The sequence below is a fragment of the Mustela nivalis genome (genome assembly GCF_964662115.1).
Source record: "Mustela nivalis genome assembly, chromosome: 1".
NCBI classification, from domain to species: domain Eukaryota; kingdom Metazoa; phylum Chordata; class Mammalia; order Carnivora; family Mustelidae; genus Mustela; species Mustela nivalis.
This window is the reverse complement of record NC_139020.1, coordinates 120,351,450-120,368,775: the sequence shown is the minus strand read 5'-3', so window position 1 is coordinate 120,368,775 and position 17,326 is coordinate 120,351,450. Positions and strand designations below refer to the sequence as shown.

At 48.4% G+C, this 17,326-nt stretch overlaps 1 protein-coding gene across 1 annotated transcript in view; it reads left to right on the top strand.

The window, feature by feature from the left end:
• Positions 1 to 17,326, top strand: part of CLSTN2 (calsyntenin 2) — a 600,084-nt gene that overhangs the window by 551,748 nt on the left and 31,010 nt on the right. The window contains exon 10 of the mRNA XM_082740938.1: positions 10,764 to 10,930. Within this exon, the coding sequence (XP_082597064.1) occupies positions 10,764 to 10,930 (167 nt within the window). The remainder of the gene's footprint in view (positions 1 to 10,763; positions 10,931 to 17,326) is intronic.

Sequence of the window (17,326 nt, the reverse complement as noted above, 5' to 3'; positions counted from 1 at the left end):
ACATAAAAAATACAACCACCCTTCCCTAAATGAGGCAACCCCAATCTCCCCCTGCTGTGGGCTCCAGGCTCAGTGTCCAGATTCTCTGAGTGATTCCTGCTGACTTCTCCCTCAGGCTGAGAGGCATAGATGGCCCTCTTCCTCAGGACCAGATGTGACTCCACTCCATCTGGAGACCTGTACACCAATAGGAAGAAATATTTGCTCCCACCACAACCACCATCCCTTACACACACACACACACACACACACACACTTTAAGAGCCAGGGCTGCAAGGAGGCCCTTCACATACCTGGGTATTTATAGTCCTGTGAGAAAGAGCCAGGAGTCCCAGCTTGTAGATAAAGAACCTGAGGCTTTCAGAGGTGAAGGAGCTGACCTGAGGTCACCCAGCCAAACCTGCCTGACCCCAAGTCTTTAGAGCCTGTGTTCTCCTCATTGTGGCTGGTTGATCATTTTGTTGATGGAACTATGTGTTTGGGAAAACACAGGAGCTGATGTGGAAAACTTCTGACACATCTGTCCACTCTGGAATCAAAAACCCACAGCCACCCTGCATTCCCCTTGCTAATCCCTGGCTGCCCACTTCCTTAAGTGACCCTCCACAGAACAGAGAAAAAGGGTTTAAGTTTTAGAGTCAGAAAATTTGGAATGTGAGTCAAACCCGCATCCTGCCACATCCTACCTGTATGGACCCAGCAGAATCTGCAGCTTCCTAGACCAACTGCTCTCTCATCTATCAAACCTCCCTTGTCCTTGTAAGGAAGAGGTGATAGTTACATGAGGCATGTTTAGCATGTTTCAGTAGAATAAATGTATCCATTGGAAAACACCTGCTGGTCCCTTCCTCCATCCCTTCTTTGCTCCTTGCACTTGAGCCCCCATGGCAGGCGGTATACAGATCGGGTATGCTCTGGCTTCCGTGATTCCAGCCTCCTGTGGGTCCTTGTGTGCACAGACGTTTCTTCCCTTCCTCAGGATGGACCCTCCCACATGGACCCTGCTCAGCCAGGTCCATCTGCAGGTCAGAGGGAAGGTCAGTGAGGCGGGAGAATAGCCAGTCAGAAGATGAGTATTGGAACGTGACCCTTGTCGTGTAAGCGGGACCCTGATCACACTATCTTTCAGGCCATGGAGATTTGGGTCTCTTCCCCAAGAGGAAAGGTGGTATACTGGCACATTTTCAGCATAGGAGACAGTCCTTAAGAAGCTTGAAACTTGAGCTTTCTAGGATAGGTGAGAGTTCAGCAGGAAAATAAGGAATCTTCACAGAAACGTGGGCACAGTCAATGTCACTGTGAGGTACAGGGACTGGGATGGGTGCAGAAGAGGCTGGGAAGAGGAGTAGCAACCTGTCGTGACTGTAAGATGCCAGACGGCCTCCTGAAGGAGCTTGGGATCGCATCAAGATACATCCTCCTTGGAGCCATGCTTTGTCTTGGAAGAACACGTTAGAAGCCCTTTCTGCAGGATGCAGGACTGTGAAATCGACAGCCCACGATGCAGCCGTTACTGGGTACATTGCTAACTTTCTGAAATCCACTTACATGCATATTCTAAGCCTACTGGGCGAGGCTCTAATTGCCTCTGGGCCTGCGATTGTGGGGAGCTTTTTAGGTGCTTCTGAGGTTGGCAAGGAAACGAGTTCCCATTTCTGAAATTTCCAATTGGGGTTTCACAATGGGGATAGAAAATAATTTGATAGCATCTGCTTGTTGGATGCTCTCGGGCCCAGGCTCCAGCTCCATGGCTGGGCAGTCTCCGCAGCCCCAATTAGCCTGCTGTGTCCTGTTGGTGAATCTGAAAGCCAAAGTAATCAGTGGAACATCATTTTCACTGGTAGTTTTTCTAGTAATTAAGAAAAGAAAAAGAGAGACTTCATTTACACTTAAGAAATGTTGCCAGTATTGCCTCCAGCATGTATCTTAATCACAGAGAAAGGCTTTTGCAGCGAGGATGGACCTCGCATGGTAGAAGGGTCCTCTTCCCCTCTGTGGCCAATGCATACTGCCCTGCCTTCATTTCTGTGCTCTCAGGATGGCATCACACCCTCTCAGTGCCAAGCTCTGTGTGGGCCAACTCAGAAACTGCTGACTTTAGGGAAATTTCAGGTTCCTTGTCCCTCTCTGGGTCTTGTCAGGGGAGAAGATCATTTAAAAGACGAATTAATTTGCCCTTTTCTTTACATGTCCTATTCATCCATTTCTAAAAACAAAAATCCAAGTTCTGCTTATATATTAAAAAGTTGTATCCTCACACCTGCGTTGCCCCTGGATTTCTAAACTGGGCCCGCCTACATGGGGACTGGGAGGCAGCTGTCCCATGACCATGTCAGACCAGGACCTTAGGGAGCCCCCGGGGTTTCAGGGTGGTGCCCCAGCAGGTAGGATTCTGGGCCACCTCTCCCCTGACACCACAATTGAGACCTCTCTGTGTGTTGCATCGAAGTGGCTAACCAGGTTTCAGAAACACGATTCTTAGTATGCCATCAAGAAGCCACCATCTTGCTCCCTCCCTCATCCTTACTACTCTTGCTAGATCTCACTGCAGGCTTCCCTACCTGTCACCCGTCTACAGCAACCACCTCATCCCTACTTCTGCTGGAGACTCTCCTCCATGCTCCAGACCTTAGCTTTCCTAGAGCATCCAGCTTTGCTGCTCCTGACTAGGACACTATCCTCATCTTGGACAAGACCTTTCTACCCTAGGCCCTGGTCTTGCTGAGTCCTACCCACTACTTAATAAATAAAGCCACAGGAGGGAGAGAAAAGGATAGTTCTAGAAATTAGAACCTCTTGCTAAAGGGCAGATAGAGAACTCCCACTGTGACCATTGGGAGGAGTCAAGGCAAAGAATAGGGATGGTCACAAGTGTTGATAAAAAGGCAGAAATAACCTTGCAAGTTTCAATAATCAATAGCATGTCATCTTCTGACAGAGGGGAATTGGAGCCACATGTGGTCCTGAGATCTGGTGCATGTTTCCAGGTCATCTTGTCGCCAGACACTAAAATTAGTGCAGGGACTTGGAGTACATGCCTTCACTTAATCAGCTTGGTCTAATTTAGTACAAGTTATCTTAATAAAGTCTGTGTTGAAATTATTCTACATCCCTAGGGTCTCTGCTGCTGGAAGAAAGAGGCATGTGCTAACCTAGTCTGCCTTAGAGTCAGGTGGACATTTCCCAGGGAGGACTTCGGGAAGCTCCAGTCCCACAGGATGCCCCTTCCAAAAGGAGGCCATGGTCAAGTTTGGGAAACCGCCTCATTTATCCCCATACCCGCCTGGAGGAGAATCACAGGGCTCGTTAGTTTATTAAAAGCTCTCCAGAGCCCACCAATCAAGCAGTCTGTTGGATCTTACTTAACCCTTGTTTCTCAGTCCTGTTTCACCATGGAACTCGCTCCTTTTGAGACAGTGTTCTTGGAGCACTCTGTGGGACATATCTTGTTGAAGGTGCCAGTGCAGCTCTCCATCCCCTGCTCAGCTGTAGTTTACAGAAGGCAAGGATTGTCTGCTCTCTCAGATTCTACTCTCCTCACCTTTCTCTCTACTCCAGTATGTCACTAGAGAAGGTCAGTTGCTAATGTTTGTTGAATTATATCCCATTTTTGAAGCTGTTTTGACAAAGGTATGTGGTTTGTGGTCTAACACATGGGAATGACTAACAAGGTGTCTCTTGGTATTAACCATGTCAGAAAAATCAAGAAAAGATTGTTCTAGGCCCTGGAGTTAATTTGACATGAAGGTATATTAGTTTAAAGAAGACACAGATGAAGTCTGCTTTAAAATTCATGGCTGGAACACAGTATAACTGAATTGTAATTCTAACTTTGTATCTTATTCTGAAGATAATATCAATTAGAAAATTTGACAAGGATCTTGGAGCAAAAACAGTGTTGTTTCAAGTTCTCTGAGAGAAGCACTTGGGCGGGGGGAGCCACTGAAGGGAAAGATAGAGAAAACTCACATCATGTGATCTCATGTTTGAGTCCCTTGGTTCACACTGCCCCTACAACTAGCTGCCATTCTTGAGTTCCTACACCCTGTGGAGCTAAGTGCATGCCTTCCCCTTTCATAACCCTATTGCCTGGATAAGAATGGGATCCCCACTCTGCAGATGAGAAAACTGAGAGGGGAGAGAAGTGCCTTGCTAAGGGCCACACAGATTTGGATTTGCATCCAGGTCTCTGCCACCAGACCCTGACCCTCGCTTGCACCTTCTACACCACCTCCGCTTCTAGAGACGATGGATGGCCTGGTGACATTGCATATTCAAGTACGGAAGACCAGAGGATTCTGGAATCTGGAGTCAAATCACTTGAGTGAACTCCCAGGGCATTTTTTCCCACAGACTGGACAAAGTCAAGCTAAGTCCTAAAGGTAACTAAGACCCATCATGGTCCAATATAGGGAGGGTTGAGTTTGGAGCTAGAAGAAGAGGATTCCAGACCTTCCCTGTGGCTCTGGTCCTTTGAAAAATGCCTTGCCTTTCTAGTCCTCAGTTCTTCATCTGGAGGATGAAGAGGGAATCTCCTGGGTGATATATGAGGACCCTTTGCAACTCCATGAATTCACATCCCTGACCCCACAGAGATGATTTTTGGGGTCACGCCTTGGAACATGCCACATAGGAGACATCTGCTGGAAAGACTGGAGAGATAGACATGGAAGGGGTTGAGAAAGCCTACTATGAATGGTTATGGTCAGCTGTAAGGGCAGATGGTATGCCTCCACAAGTCCCCTGTAGCCTACAGCTGCAGCCCTGGGGCCGTGCAGACAGTTCTGAAGCTCTAGCCCTGGGGATCTGTTACACACTTCACTTAGCCTTCACGTTCGATGGGTGTCTCCATCACCAAAATGAGGAAATGAGGGAAAACAAGATTTCAGACTGTCTTACCATTTGCATTGCTCAAACTGGATACCCAACCATCCATGAAATTGTGTTCATTGACGGGCATCCCCATCAACAAGCCAGACACAGAGCAGCATTCAACGCCAGCAAGAGGAAATGCGGCACCCACTCGGGAATGACAGTGGGAAGGGAAGGAGCAACAGCATCCCACACACACTTCCTGGAGCAGGGAGACAGCACCCTCACACCATGCAGGTCTTCTACTTAGACTTAGAGGGAAGTAGTTCAAAAGCTACTGAGGTGGGTGGGCCCCACCTCTCAGTTGAAGGAAAGTTTCAGGGGAGTTCAGTCCCAGTACAAATTCTAGCTCAGAGCAATTGCTGCGAAAGCCCTTCTGTGTCCACAGATTGGATATTCTTCCCCAGGGTTGTGTCAGTCCCAGCCTGTCCCCATCTTCATGAAGCAGCCCAATTATTACATCCTTTGAGGAATCCTCTTCGAACCCTCCCGGCCCCATCTGTCGGACAGCGTGCAGGTCAAAGCCTTGTAAGTGAGCCAGACCTGGGTCTGAATCTGGGCTTCGCTAATTCCTGGCTGTGTAGCTGTGGGCAAGTTATCAAACTCTGAAAACATCATCTGGAAAAGGAGTTAGGAGTCTAGCACATAGGAATCTGAATTCACAAAGAAAAATTGTGTTTTCCCCACCCATCTTAGTTTCACTTTGAACCCTTCTTCTGTCTGAGCGGGGGAGATTTGACCTTGGCAAATTGGAAGTTGTTCCATTTCCCTGGTGCCAGCTGATTTCAGGGCTGTTTATGTGGGACTAGGGTGTTGGGGGGCATCCAGGCCCCGTCCTGTGCCGAGGTCCATGGAAACGGCGCTCAACTCTTTGGTCCTGTCACTAAGGGATTTATGGGGCCGGAAACTCTCTCAGTATTTCCTTGTCTTACTTAGAGACACAAAAATATGTTCCCTGCTTCTCATGCTTTCTCTGTAAGACCATCTGCAGGCCATCCGCCTATCTGTCCAGATGTGACAGGCCAGCATCCCCTCCAGCATCGTGCTCCACAGCCAAGGCTCATACCAGGTGACTGGCTTCAGGGGCTCACTCTGCACCTCTATGTCCTTACCCCCTCCACTACCTCCCTACCAGCCCCCCAACTAGAGGGTGACATTTTCCTGTCTGCGGGAAGCCAGAGTTTCTTCTTCTACTCTTCCCCAAATGTGGATCCATACCGAGATTTCCCCACCCTCCTAGGGTTCCAGATATGTGTCTAAAGGCAGGATAAGATGGGAGAAATCCTCAGGAAAAATCAAAACAATAGAGGCTAAGGTCTCAAACATACTATCCTGCCACTGAAGTATTAAATAAAATTGCACGTGAAAGAGTTCACCATGTTTTAAGGGCCTCAGAGATAGTGGCTATTATTTTTCTGCTCTGATCTGTTGGACACCTCATCTGTACCATTTGTTTGGAATCAGTCATGCCCTGCCTTAGATCATCTATTGCACTGGTAATTTACTCTTATATTTTTATTTTCCCAGAGTCTGTACTTTATTCTCCCAACTATATATAAGTTCCTAGAGAGCATGGTCTGCATCTTATAATAGCTGAATCTAACAGAAGGCTGGGCTTTCAGCAAACACTCTAGAAACATGTGCAGATCTAGCCTTGGAAACCCAAAATCACATTCGTAAACATGTAGAGAAAGTTCTTTGTGTAAGAAATCAGGATATGTTTTTTTTTCTTGAAATAATTCATGAGCATATTTGTGTCTAAAGGTTAACAGAGTATCTATGTGGTTTATGAAGACACCCCAGATATTAAAAAGAAAGAGATTTTCAATGTATCTATTATTTTTTAAATCCTGCATCCCAGCCACCCCTGAGTGCAAATATATTTCAAATTTTATGCTGGCCTCCTATTGCAAAGTGCTAATTGAATCAATTTCCTGGAGCTGCACCATTAATACATAGAGTACATCACAGAGCTGGGATCCTTGAATCAAAAGTACAGAACATGAATGTCTTGCGGAGAGAAAACGGTGTGTAGGAAAATGTCTTAGCATCCGAGAGAGTCATGAAGTTTGGTCTTTGGTCTTTAAACATGGAGTTGCAGAGTGTGCCCTGAGATGGCTAGAGGACAAACCACAGAGGGCTTCTGGTCATTCTCACCCTGGCCCAGGCCGGCCAGTACTCCTGGATCCCCAGGTGGCCCCGCATGCCCACGGGGCCCACACATCACCACTTCTTACTTGTGTGGCCTCGGGCCACTTACCTCTCTCTCAGGCTGAGTTTACTCCATTCTAACTATAGAAAAAGTACCTCCATCCCAAGAATTAGGTAAGGTTCAGTAAGATGATGTCTGTGGAGGACTTGGCACCGTGTTGGAGACTTAGTGCATACCCAGTAAATAGTAGTTTCTACATCTGCTGCTCTAAGGGGACACGTGGTGGACAAAGCAGGGAAACAATAGCCCATTGAATGCCCTGGAGAGTGGCAGCTCCACCATGCACACCCACATTCATACCCTTCTTTCTGCAGGTCAGTGGAAGTGCCCCTTTGCTGGGGCAGGAACAGGCTAATGGCACTGAGGGGTACTTTACCTATGGGGTCTTTGAGGACCTGGACTAGAAGGCCTGAGATGGGTTCCCCCTCACTCTCAGGTCATTGCCACATCAGGGCATTTCTCAAAGGCAAATCTGTTTGGAGTTCCCTGTGGACCAAGTACTTTGATAGAATCTTCTTTCATTTTCAAAGTGCTGATGTTTTTGGTGGCAGAGAACAACAGTGTGAGTCAAAATGGCTTAAACCGTGAAGGTGGGTGATTGACTCCTTCGGCTGAGGATGTGCTGTGGTAGTGCAGTGAGGAGGTCCTCCTCTGCTAGGACTCTCCCGGCCCTGCCCTCCTTCATGCATCACCTTGGTTGGCCCTGGTCTGCCTACAAGATGGCTGCCACAGCTCCAAGCCTTCCTTCTTCACATAATCCCATCCAGGGAAAAGAGCGAGAGTGGGTTCTAGAAAGTTTCTGGAGAGAAAATGGAGGCTCTTTTCCCAAAGGCTGCTGGTTAATTTCTTCTCTCATCTCATTGGCCTAAACTTGGTCTCATGATCACTCCTGGGCCAACCTCTGTGGCTTAGTGGACGCAGGTAATGATTGGCTTCATCTGAAGTCGACACCGGACTCAGTCACTGGAGTGAGGGCAACAGGAAAACCTGGTTAGCTGTGACTAAGTAGAATCTATCCCTGGAATTCAAGTCAACTCCCGCCAACCTCTGGGCTGCTGCTACAAGAGGGCCGAGGTGAGATGGATGTTGGAGAGACTCCACAATGTCCACTGCTCTGCTGGCATTAATTCACCATCCCTTTCAGTCTGGGAAACAGTTACGAAAGGTCTGCTCTGTGCTAGGCAGGGTGCAGCATACTCGGACAACACAGAGGCCCTGTGCTGTTGAGAGGAATAAATGAGCCAACTTATGCAAAGTGCCCAGTGCCTCCCTCTGCCCTTAATACCTGCTCAGTATCATCTTCATTAAATTGAGTAATGCAGGGCGCCTGGGTGGCTCAGTTGGTCGAGCAGCTGCTTTTGGTTCAGGTCATGATCCTGGACTTCCAGGATCGAGTCCCACATCAGGCTTCCAGCTCCATGGTGAGTCTGCTTCTCCCTCTGACCTTCTCCTCTCTCATGTTCTCTCTCACTCATTCTCTCTCAAATAAATAAATAAAATCTTAAAAAAAAAAATTGAGTAATGCATGAGTGGTCCCTGCCATCCAGGAGAGAGACTTAAAACAACTATATTCTAGCAGCATGGGAAGGGTAGCAGGAGTAAGCCGGAGGGTGGCATAGAGAGAGATCATACCAGAATGTGCCAAAGATCCAACCCAAGAAACTTATAGCCAGGGATTCCTAAACTTGACTTCACATTTGACGTGCCTGAGGAGTTTCTGGAACTCCCCACACCAATTAAGTCACAATCTCTCTGGGTGGGACCCCACACCACAATCAGTTTGTCTTTTTAAAGATTCCCCAGGTGATGAAAGTGTGCAGCCAACGTTGCCAACCACAGTCATAGGCTATTGAGGACATAAAACCCACACATGTAAACCATTAGCAACACCGGGTTCTGAGGATATGTTCAAATGAAGTCCGTGCTGCCAGGCTCAGGGCAAGGAGAGGACACGGCGGGGAGGGGGATCCAAACGGGGAGGGGGCTCCGGACGGGGAGGGGGCTCCAGACATGGAGAGGGCTAGTAGACAGGGTGGCTCTTGAAAGGTTTCTGTGAGCAAGCAGGGCACAGAGGGCTGACAGGGACCTTGAAAGACCGCCGGATTTACCTAATGTAAGCAGTTTGGAGGTGGTATTTTAGTGTGAGGAGGAACAGGTGAGAGAAAAGTTATGTGTGCCAACAGAGAAGGTGTAGCAGTGTGGACTCAATCACAGGAGAAAACCACACTGCACTTTCAACAGATCAGTATAGAGAATTATTAACTACAGTAGGGAATTTGAATAACAGAAGACTACTAGCTACTAAGAAGTTGAACTGTCAAGCATATAGGAATGCTGGTATTAGGAGCCCCTTCTAGCCCAGGGCTGCGGTAGAGGGACCCGGGGCGAGCCTTCCGCCCCTTCCGGCTGAGGTCCAGGCTCTGCTGGCACGGAGTGGCTAGTGGAAGGGCAGACAAGTCACTGTGGTGTCACTCTAGTAGAAACAGTCAGAAATGTGCCCTCCAGGGTGGTGTCTCACAGGAGCACGCTTCGCTAGGGATGCATTGCAGGAGTCAGGTCCTGGGGAGGCTGCAGGAGTCCTCTGAGAGGACAGGGGAACTGGGAGCCAAAACCCAGAATTGTCCCCCACAAGCAAGCAGAGGCTCAGAGGTTACAAAACCTTCCCAGGGAATTAGCAAAGCTCGGGTTCAACCCACATCCACGTTTCTCATACGTCCCACTACCTCTCTGAACGGAAATGCAAGATCAAGGCTAGTCTGTCGGTGCAGGCTGCCCAGAGACAGAAGGGGCCTGTGCTCCATGAAAGCAGTGGGGAAGGCCTCCTGGAAGAGGTAAGGATTCAAATGGACCCGAGGGGCGGCTTTTGCTTTAGAGACCTTGAGAAAACCAAGGAGAAAATGGGAGGAGGGGCCTTGACCTGAGCGACGTGGAACGGTTTCCTGTGCTGAAGGGCAGGATTGAGCTCAGACAGGACTCGGCTCAGCCCCTAGAGGGAAGGTGGAAAACAAGTAGGTGATGAGGACATAGAGATAGAACAGAATCAAGGAAGTCCTCCTATGCCAAAGAACTTGAATTTAAGCAGGGACAAAATCAATTCATTGCAAGAGAGCCAGAGCCCGGGGAGGTGGGTCTCTAGGATTCCTCGACTGCCTGCCAACCTCTCTGTGGAATTTAGGGAAAGCAAATGCCAGTTTTGGGGTCAGACAGACCGGGAATAGAGAGCCAGCTCTCGGGTTCAGCTGTGTGTGCTGTGCCAAGTCCCTCAACCTTTCTGAGTGTCAAGGTTCTTGGGCTGTGAATGGGAAACACAGATCCCTTCATTGCGGACTTGCTCAGTTGAAGTCCTTATCAGACAGTCAGGCACACACACAGCAGGCCTCCTGTTTTTACTCTCTAGGACCCTTTCTCTATCCTAACGCCGTGCATGCCTCTGAAGCCAGCTGTTTCCAATCAGGAATTCCAGGATTTCTAAATCAGTGCAGCTGGGGAGCTCCGACATCTTGGTGCAGATAATATCCTCTTGTTGAGTCTGGCCACTGAGCTTCCCGCTCTGCAGGAAAAGCTCGGGCTGAGGGGACACAGTCACCGTGTCCTTGGTCCTCCAGCCAGATCGTGCCATGAAGTGGTGTTCTGGATCTAGTCTCCACAGGGCAAATGACCCTGCTGCTTTCCCTTTCAGGAGGAGAAGTCACCAAACCTCGCTTTGCTCAATTCTTTCACGGAAGCCTGGCCAGTCTCACTATCCGCCCTGGCAAAATGGAGAGTCAGAAGGTGATCTCCTGCCTGCAGGCCTGCAAGGAAGGACTGGATATTAATTCCCTGGAAAGCCTCGGCCAAGGAATAAAGGTAAGGAACGAGCCAGCATCACCACCAATAAGAAATAGGCAGAGGAGGCCTATGGCCCATGCCCTCGGGAAGTGGAGGCCGCCCCCCCCCCGCCAGGTTGAGTTGCCTGGAGGTGGTGTGGCAGCAAAGGTGCTGGCACAGTGGGGAGACTTGTGACTGTGACTTCTCTGGGGGACTTGCACTGTGTCCTGAAATTCCTAGATGGAGCCCTTGTGTATCATCACTTCTCTACCCAAGGGCAGGCATGTGTTCACCAGCTACCAGAAGGGAACGGTTCTGTTTCAGTGGTTCCTGGGTTGGTGGATTGCTTTGTCTATTTGCCAAATGAACAGAAGCATCATGCCAGAATGCCCTTTGGAAATATTTTAAAATAGAATGAAGAGTTTGGCCATGTTAAATATAAGTTAGGAAGGAAGGTCACCTGTGGGTGGGGTGGGGCTGGAATTAGAAGATTCGGAGGTTGCAGGGCCTCAGGTTATGAAATTGAAGCACAGATTGGGCTTCCAGCAGTCTCTGTCAAAGGGAATGTGAGTGGATTCAGGCAAAATAAAAACATTCACGTGATCCAATAGCATGGAAACTGCATTTGGAAAAAAGCGCCTCCTGAGGGGGCAAGACACACAGAGCTAAATGTCCCCCGTGAGTGTCCTCCTGCCTCCCCACCCCACAGACAGCAATAGTTCTGGCCTCACCTGGACCTTAGGAGCTCCTGCTAGCAGGGAGCCTCTGGGAACCGGAGCAAAGAGCTGGGTCAACATCGCCGTAGCCCCTGCTCAATCCTTACGGACCCTAGTGGGAGTAGGCAGGCCACCCTCTGCCTCCAGGAGCACAGGGCAGCCCCTCCCCCCTAACTGTGGGGTTTCCTCTATGGGTCATTTCCCAAGGATTGTGTGACCAGAGTAGAGGTTGCCCCCACACCCGTATCTTCTACTAACCTCCTGCCCTGGGCTTACCTCTCCTGGAGAGAGGGAGTCTCTCCCCCACACACAGACAACATCTTTATTCCCACTGCCAGTGGGGCTAGTGAGGCTCTGACAAGGGGATCCATGGAGGGGCTGGTGGTCTGAGCATGTCCTGCTTTTCTTTAAGCTACAGTCACATCAGACATGCCATCAACATCCATGTATTAGTTCTGGGCTGGGGGGTGAGGGTGGATTGCTGAACATCTCCAGCCCTCTGTCTTCAAGGAACTCGGTGATCCAGGTTGAGGTTTATAATCCGGAATAGTAAGCTCTGATGAGGGTGAGCACTGAGGCTCCCCCAGACAGGGGGAACCCAGACAGGGCTCTAAATGCTTTGTGGTTGTTAACTCATTCAGGCTCAGAACAATTCTGACAAAGGTAACACAGATATTCCTATTTTGCATATGAGGGACTGAGGACTTTAAGAGAAAGGGAACTTGTCCAAGATCCCAGAATTGGTAATGAGAGGAGCCAGAATTTGAACCCCAAGTGGTCCTGCTCCAGAGTTCTAGAACTTGAGGAGCAGCGGTGAGGGAAGGTTTCTTGGAGGAGGCAAGGTCTGAGAGGAATGTTTCAGGATGGGGAAGAATCAACCAGGAGAATGGCAGGAGAGTGGAGCTGGGTGGTCACTCTAGGAAGATCTAAGAGCTTGAACGATGCCAGAGGGCTGGGGAGCCCCGCCATGCGCACTGGAATGCCAAGAAGGCCGATGTTACAGTGCCCAAAATGCAGGAGGAAAGGTAGAAAGTGTGGCCAGAGAGATAAGCCCAGGCTGCATCACGGAGCCTCGTAACCTATGTTCAGGTATTGACATGGGACAGGGAGCCACTGAAGGACTCAGGCAGAGGATCATGATCTGGGCAAGAGCATGGTTTAGGATGCTCCCCTTGGAGCCTGGATCAAAGGGGGAAGGTGGGAGAAGTGCATAGACAGGGCAAGGCAAGAATGGCTTTCCAGGCGTTAAACACACACACACACACACACACACACACACGCATGCACTCAATAGTGAATCCGTTGTCATTGAAGGAAAGCTGCAGGACTGCTTCTTATTGGGAAGGACAACTTTCCCCCTGTCTACTTCATGGCCTATTTCAAACCTCACCTGCAGAGCTGGGGTTTGATCCTCAGCCAGCTGTTTTGAGTTTTTTCCTTAGCATTTTGTCAGCCCAGTGAGGCTCCATCTCCATCCGATTCTGGATTTACTACCCCCACCCCAACCCCAAGTGGATCTGCTTTGCTCCAGGGCACTCCATGAGTCCAGTTTCAGGGTTCAAGCACTACAGGACAAAGAAAGCAAAGCAAAGATACTAGACCAAAAAGCCACACATTCTTAGAATGATAAATTAAGAGACAGACCATTTCTGCAGAGCACCAGAGCCTTTGAAAAGAGGGAGTTGTGAACTGAGGGGCACACAGAGCCACTGGGGGGTGAGGGGGCTGAGGCTTTTCCGACTTTTCCAGATGCCACCTGTTGATAACCAGTCACTGCAGAGGATCCTTTTCCATCCTTAGGGCACAGCTGGCAAGAACTAGAGCACTGAAGGGGAAGTTAATGATAAGACACAGGATTGATGGTGTCCCCACTGGGGGCTCTTTCAAGTTCATTATCCCTACTCCTCACAACAGATTAAATGTTATGGCCCCATTTCAGAAATAAGGAGATGGGGGCTCAGGGACTTGCCCAAAATAAGCCTGTGCTCCTTCCTCTACACCAGCAACTCAGATTAGAATGCGTACTTGAAATGATTCAGACTTCCTTGCTTCTTGCCCTTCCTCCATTTATCCCTCATTTCATTTCTGAATAATGACTATTAGTTTCTTTCCCGGTTCCTGGCCTCCTGCCTTCTCCCTGAGTGGTCAAAGGAAAGCAAGGGTCTCCTGTAATCAACAAAACCTCCCGTCTGCTCGCAGAACCCAGCCTGGGTTCCTGTTTTCACTTGTTTTACCCTGCTGAATATTTATTTGTTCTGCATGTCTGCAGTCATTAAGTGGTTGGGGTGGTTACTGTCCCATACCTAAGTGAGACACTGTGACTCTACGGAATGGCCGCATTCCTGAAGAATCCTCTGTTCTGATCTTCATAGCATCCTGTCTGCCCATCTGTGGAGGAGGGGGAAAGAGGAAGACCTTTGGGACAAGGCACTCCTAAGTTCAAACCATAGTACAAATCCTAGCTGTGTGACCTTGGACAAAATAATTTAATCCTTTAAGCCCCAATTCCCTCATGTGTTAAAGTATACTTCCTTGTGATGTGAGAAATGGATTGGATTCTATATATATAGAATATACACATGCAACATACACATACTATATATATACTATATATACATACACATACTATATATATATATATACAAATACATATATATACACATACACATATATATGATATATAGAGATATAGAAAAATATGTATATATAGATAGATGAGATGATAGCTATAGATATATAGATACAGATCTCCCTTAGTAAACCTAATAATAGGTTCTAATAGGACCTAATAGGTTCTCAACAAATCACAGTTCTCTTCTCTAGCTGGACTGGCCTTGCACTTGGCGTTGCCACAGTGCCAGCTTCATTTGAAACTTAAACCTGGGTGGTGTTATGGCAGAGGACACTTGAATGTGGCAAGTCTTCATCTGGCCCAACCCAGAGGGGCTGGCGGGGATCAAGGTGAATGGCAAGGTGCCTGGAGTGCCAGAGCCAGCTCCCTCTTGAGGAACAGGCCTGGGCTTTGGACAAGGATTTCACTGATGTCCCAGCCTGCTAGGTGCCTGGCAATACTGGCTGACCCTCTGGGAGAACGGACTGTTCCCAAAGGCCATCAGTCTAGCAGCTTCATGGCTCAAAGAGAGAAATCCCTGTGGCCACAGCACAGCTTTCCAAAAGAAAACGAGTCTGTCACTCTTTGCTGGACCCCCAGGAATCCAACCCCTGTCCCTGTGATAATGCTAACGCCATTCTGTGTTCTACACAGAGACCGGTTACCCTTAGTCATGTCATGGGGCTGGGAACACTGCAATTTAAAGCAAAACAAAACAAAAAACCTACTTTGGTAGAAGGTCTTATTGATCCTGCAAGAACTATATTGATGGCTAGGTCAGTACCCACCTTCATGCCCTGTGGCAACCCTCAGGATGCTCAGGTGGCCAGATGAAGGTATTAACTGGAGATCCAACACCTAGCCTAGACATCCTCTCCTTAGGTGGCTACAGTGGGAACGCGCCCTCTGCTGATTGGCATGGGATACTGCTGATTCAAACTTGCAGAAGAACTGTTTGATTTTTTTTCTTTTTTTTTTTTTTTAATAATTTTATTGAAGTAATCTCTACACCCAGGGTGGCTGGGGCTCGGTTAAGTACCTGCCTATGGCTCAGGTCATTATGAATCAAGCCTCACATCGAGGAGCCTTGTTTCTCCCTCTGCCTGCCCGTTCCTGCTGCTTGTGCACTCTGTCAAATAAATAAATCTAAAAAACAAAAAACAAACAACAAAAAACAAACAAACAAACAAAACTCTATTCCCAGCATGGAATTCAAACTCACAACCTCCAGATCAAGAGTCACATGCTCTTCCAACTGAGCCAGCCAGGCCCCCCATGATTTTCCTGTTCAGCCCTTATGTGAAGTTTGGATCAGCTTCCTCCACAAGGCTTATCATTCGGTCTCCTGTTTCTCCTGTGCTAGACCCTGTGGTGACCCTGAGGAAAAGTCAGTAGATCCCGCCTTCAAGGTGTTCACAGTTGCCTGAGGGAGGCAGGCAGACAGACAGCAGCAGCAGCTCCATGACTGTGCTGTAGCAGGGATGGTGCAGGGTGGGGTCGGGGAGAGGCAGGGAGGTAGAAGGACATGAGGAACATAAGTGGTATTTTAGAAGAATGGACTTGCCTCTGCTTGAATCTGAAATGGATGATTTGTGCCGCTCTCAGAACAGGGCAGCTCTATGGCTGAGCACACTCTGGTGGCAAGTCCACAGCAAGGGAGAAGCCAGCTCAGAGGATGACTCTGGGATCACCACATACACCCGGGCACTCCCAAACCGAGCAGAGGGGTTGGTGCTCGTGACGACCTCCCAGGCCAGAGAAACTTTGCTCAATGCATGGAGGCCAGAAGGGAGCTGGATCACAGGGGAAGAGCAGCAGTGAAGGCAGCAGTACCTGTGTGGGCAGACCCCATGCCGAAATAATTACAATGTTAGGAATTATAATAAAAGCTATCTTGGACTGAACATCCCTTAAGCACTAGATTTGTTATATACATTACCTTATTTAAGCTCTTGGATAGGTAGATACTAATATCCCTATTATTTTAAATGAGGAAATAAAGTCGGGAAAGGGGATGTAAATCATGCAAAGTTGTATTCTGTAGTCTGCACTGGAATTGGGGTACAACAATCTAAGCACCCCTGATCTTTCAAAGATGCCACATAGCCTTGGATGAGAATCCTGCCTGGGAAGGTCTGAATTTTTCCACATGGGCTAAAATACTGCAGTAGCAAAGGACTCCAAAATCCCTATGGTTTAATGCTTAAAAGTTTATTATACTCTCCCATCAAGCCCAAAAGGTGGAGTGAGGTTTCTCCCTTCAACACCCTAGCCACCAAAGTGCAAGTGCAAGTGGAGGGAAAAGCTGCAGTTTCCCACAGGGCTCTTTAGGGCCTCAGCCCAGGAGCCCCAGCTCATTTCCTCTCACAGTTCATTGGCCAGATGCAGTCACATGCCCCCCTCACCACCACCACTACAGCAAGTGGCTGAGACCAAGTGTAGCCTCCAGGATGCTAAGCATGCAAAGGAAAACAGGGCTTAGTGAGCACTGATAATGACTCCCACAGAGCCTTGGCTGAGAAGACAATGGATGAAAAGTAACCTGAGGAGTAACCTGGCAAAGACACTGAGTCAAATGTGGACCAAGGGGGAACATTTACTCATTAATCTAATGGGATTATGGGCACTCGGGCTAGGTTTTGGGATTTGGTGATAAGAGTTGGAGTCCCAGTCCTCAGGGAGCTCATGGTCACTGTGCTGTAATCACTGTACTACCATTTCATAAGCACTACAGGAGCCCAGTGGGGACCTAAAAGAGGGAAGTTGGGGTGCCCTCAAGGAGGAGGTAAGAGTAAAACAAATGACAGTTGAAAGAGGAAAAGAGTAAGCTCTCAGTTGGCTAGGGATCACATTAAAGGGACCTTATATGGGTCAGTATCATCAATAGTGCTCAGGGGACACCCACCTCCTTTTAGAGTCCTGGTACAGAACAGGGAACTCTTAAAAAGACATGCCAGATCACAGAAAAGTTAATATAGATGGATTTTTCCTTAAACTCTTAACAGCATACTCCATCTCCTTCATGGCAAGAGAAATGTAAATTAAAACTACACTAAGGAAACATTTATCAGCTATCAGACTGGCAAAAATCCCCAACAACAGCATATT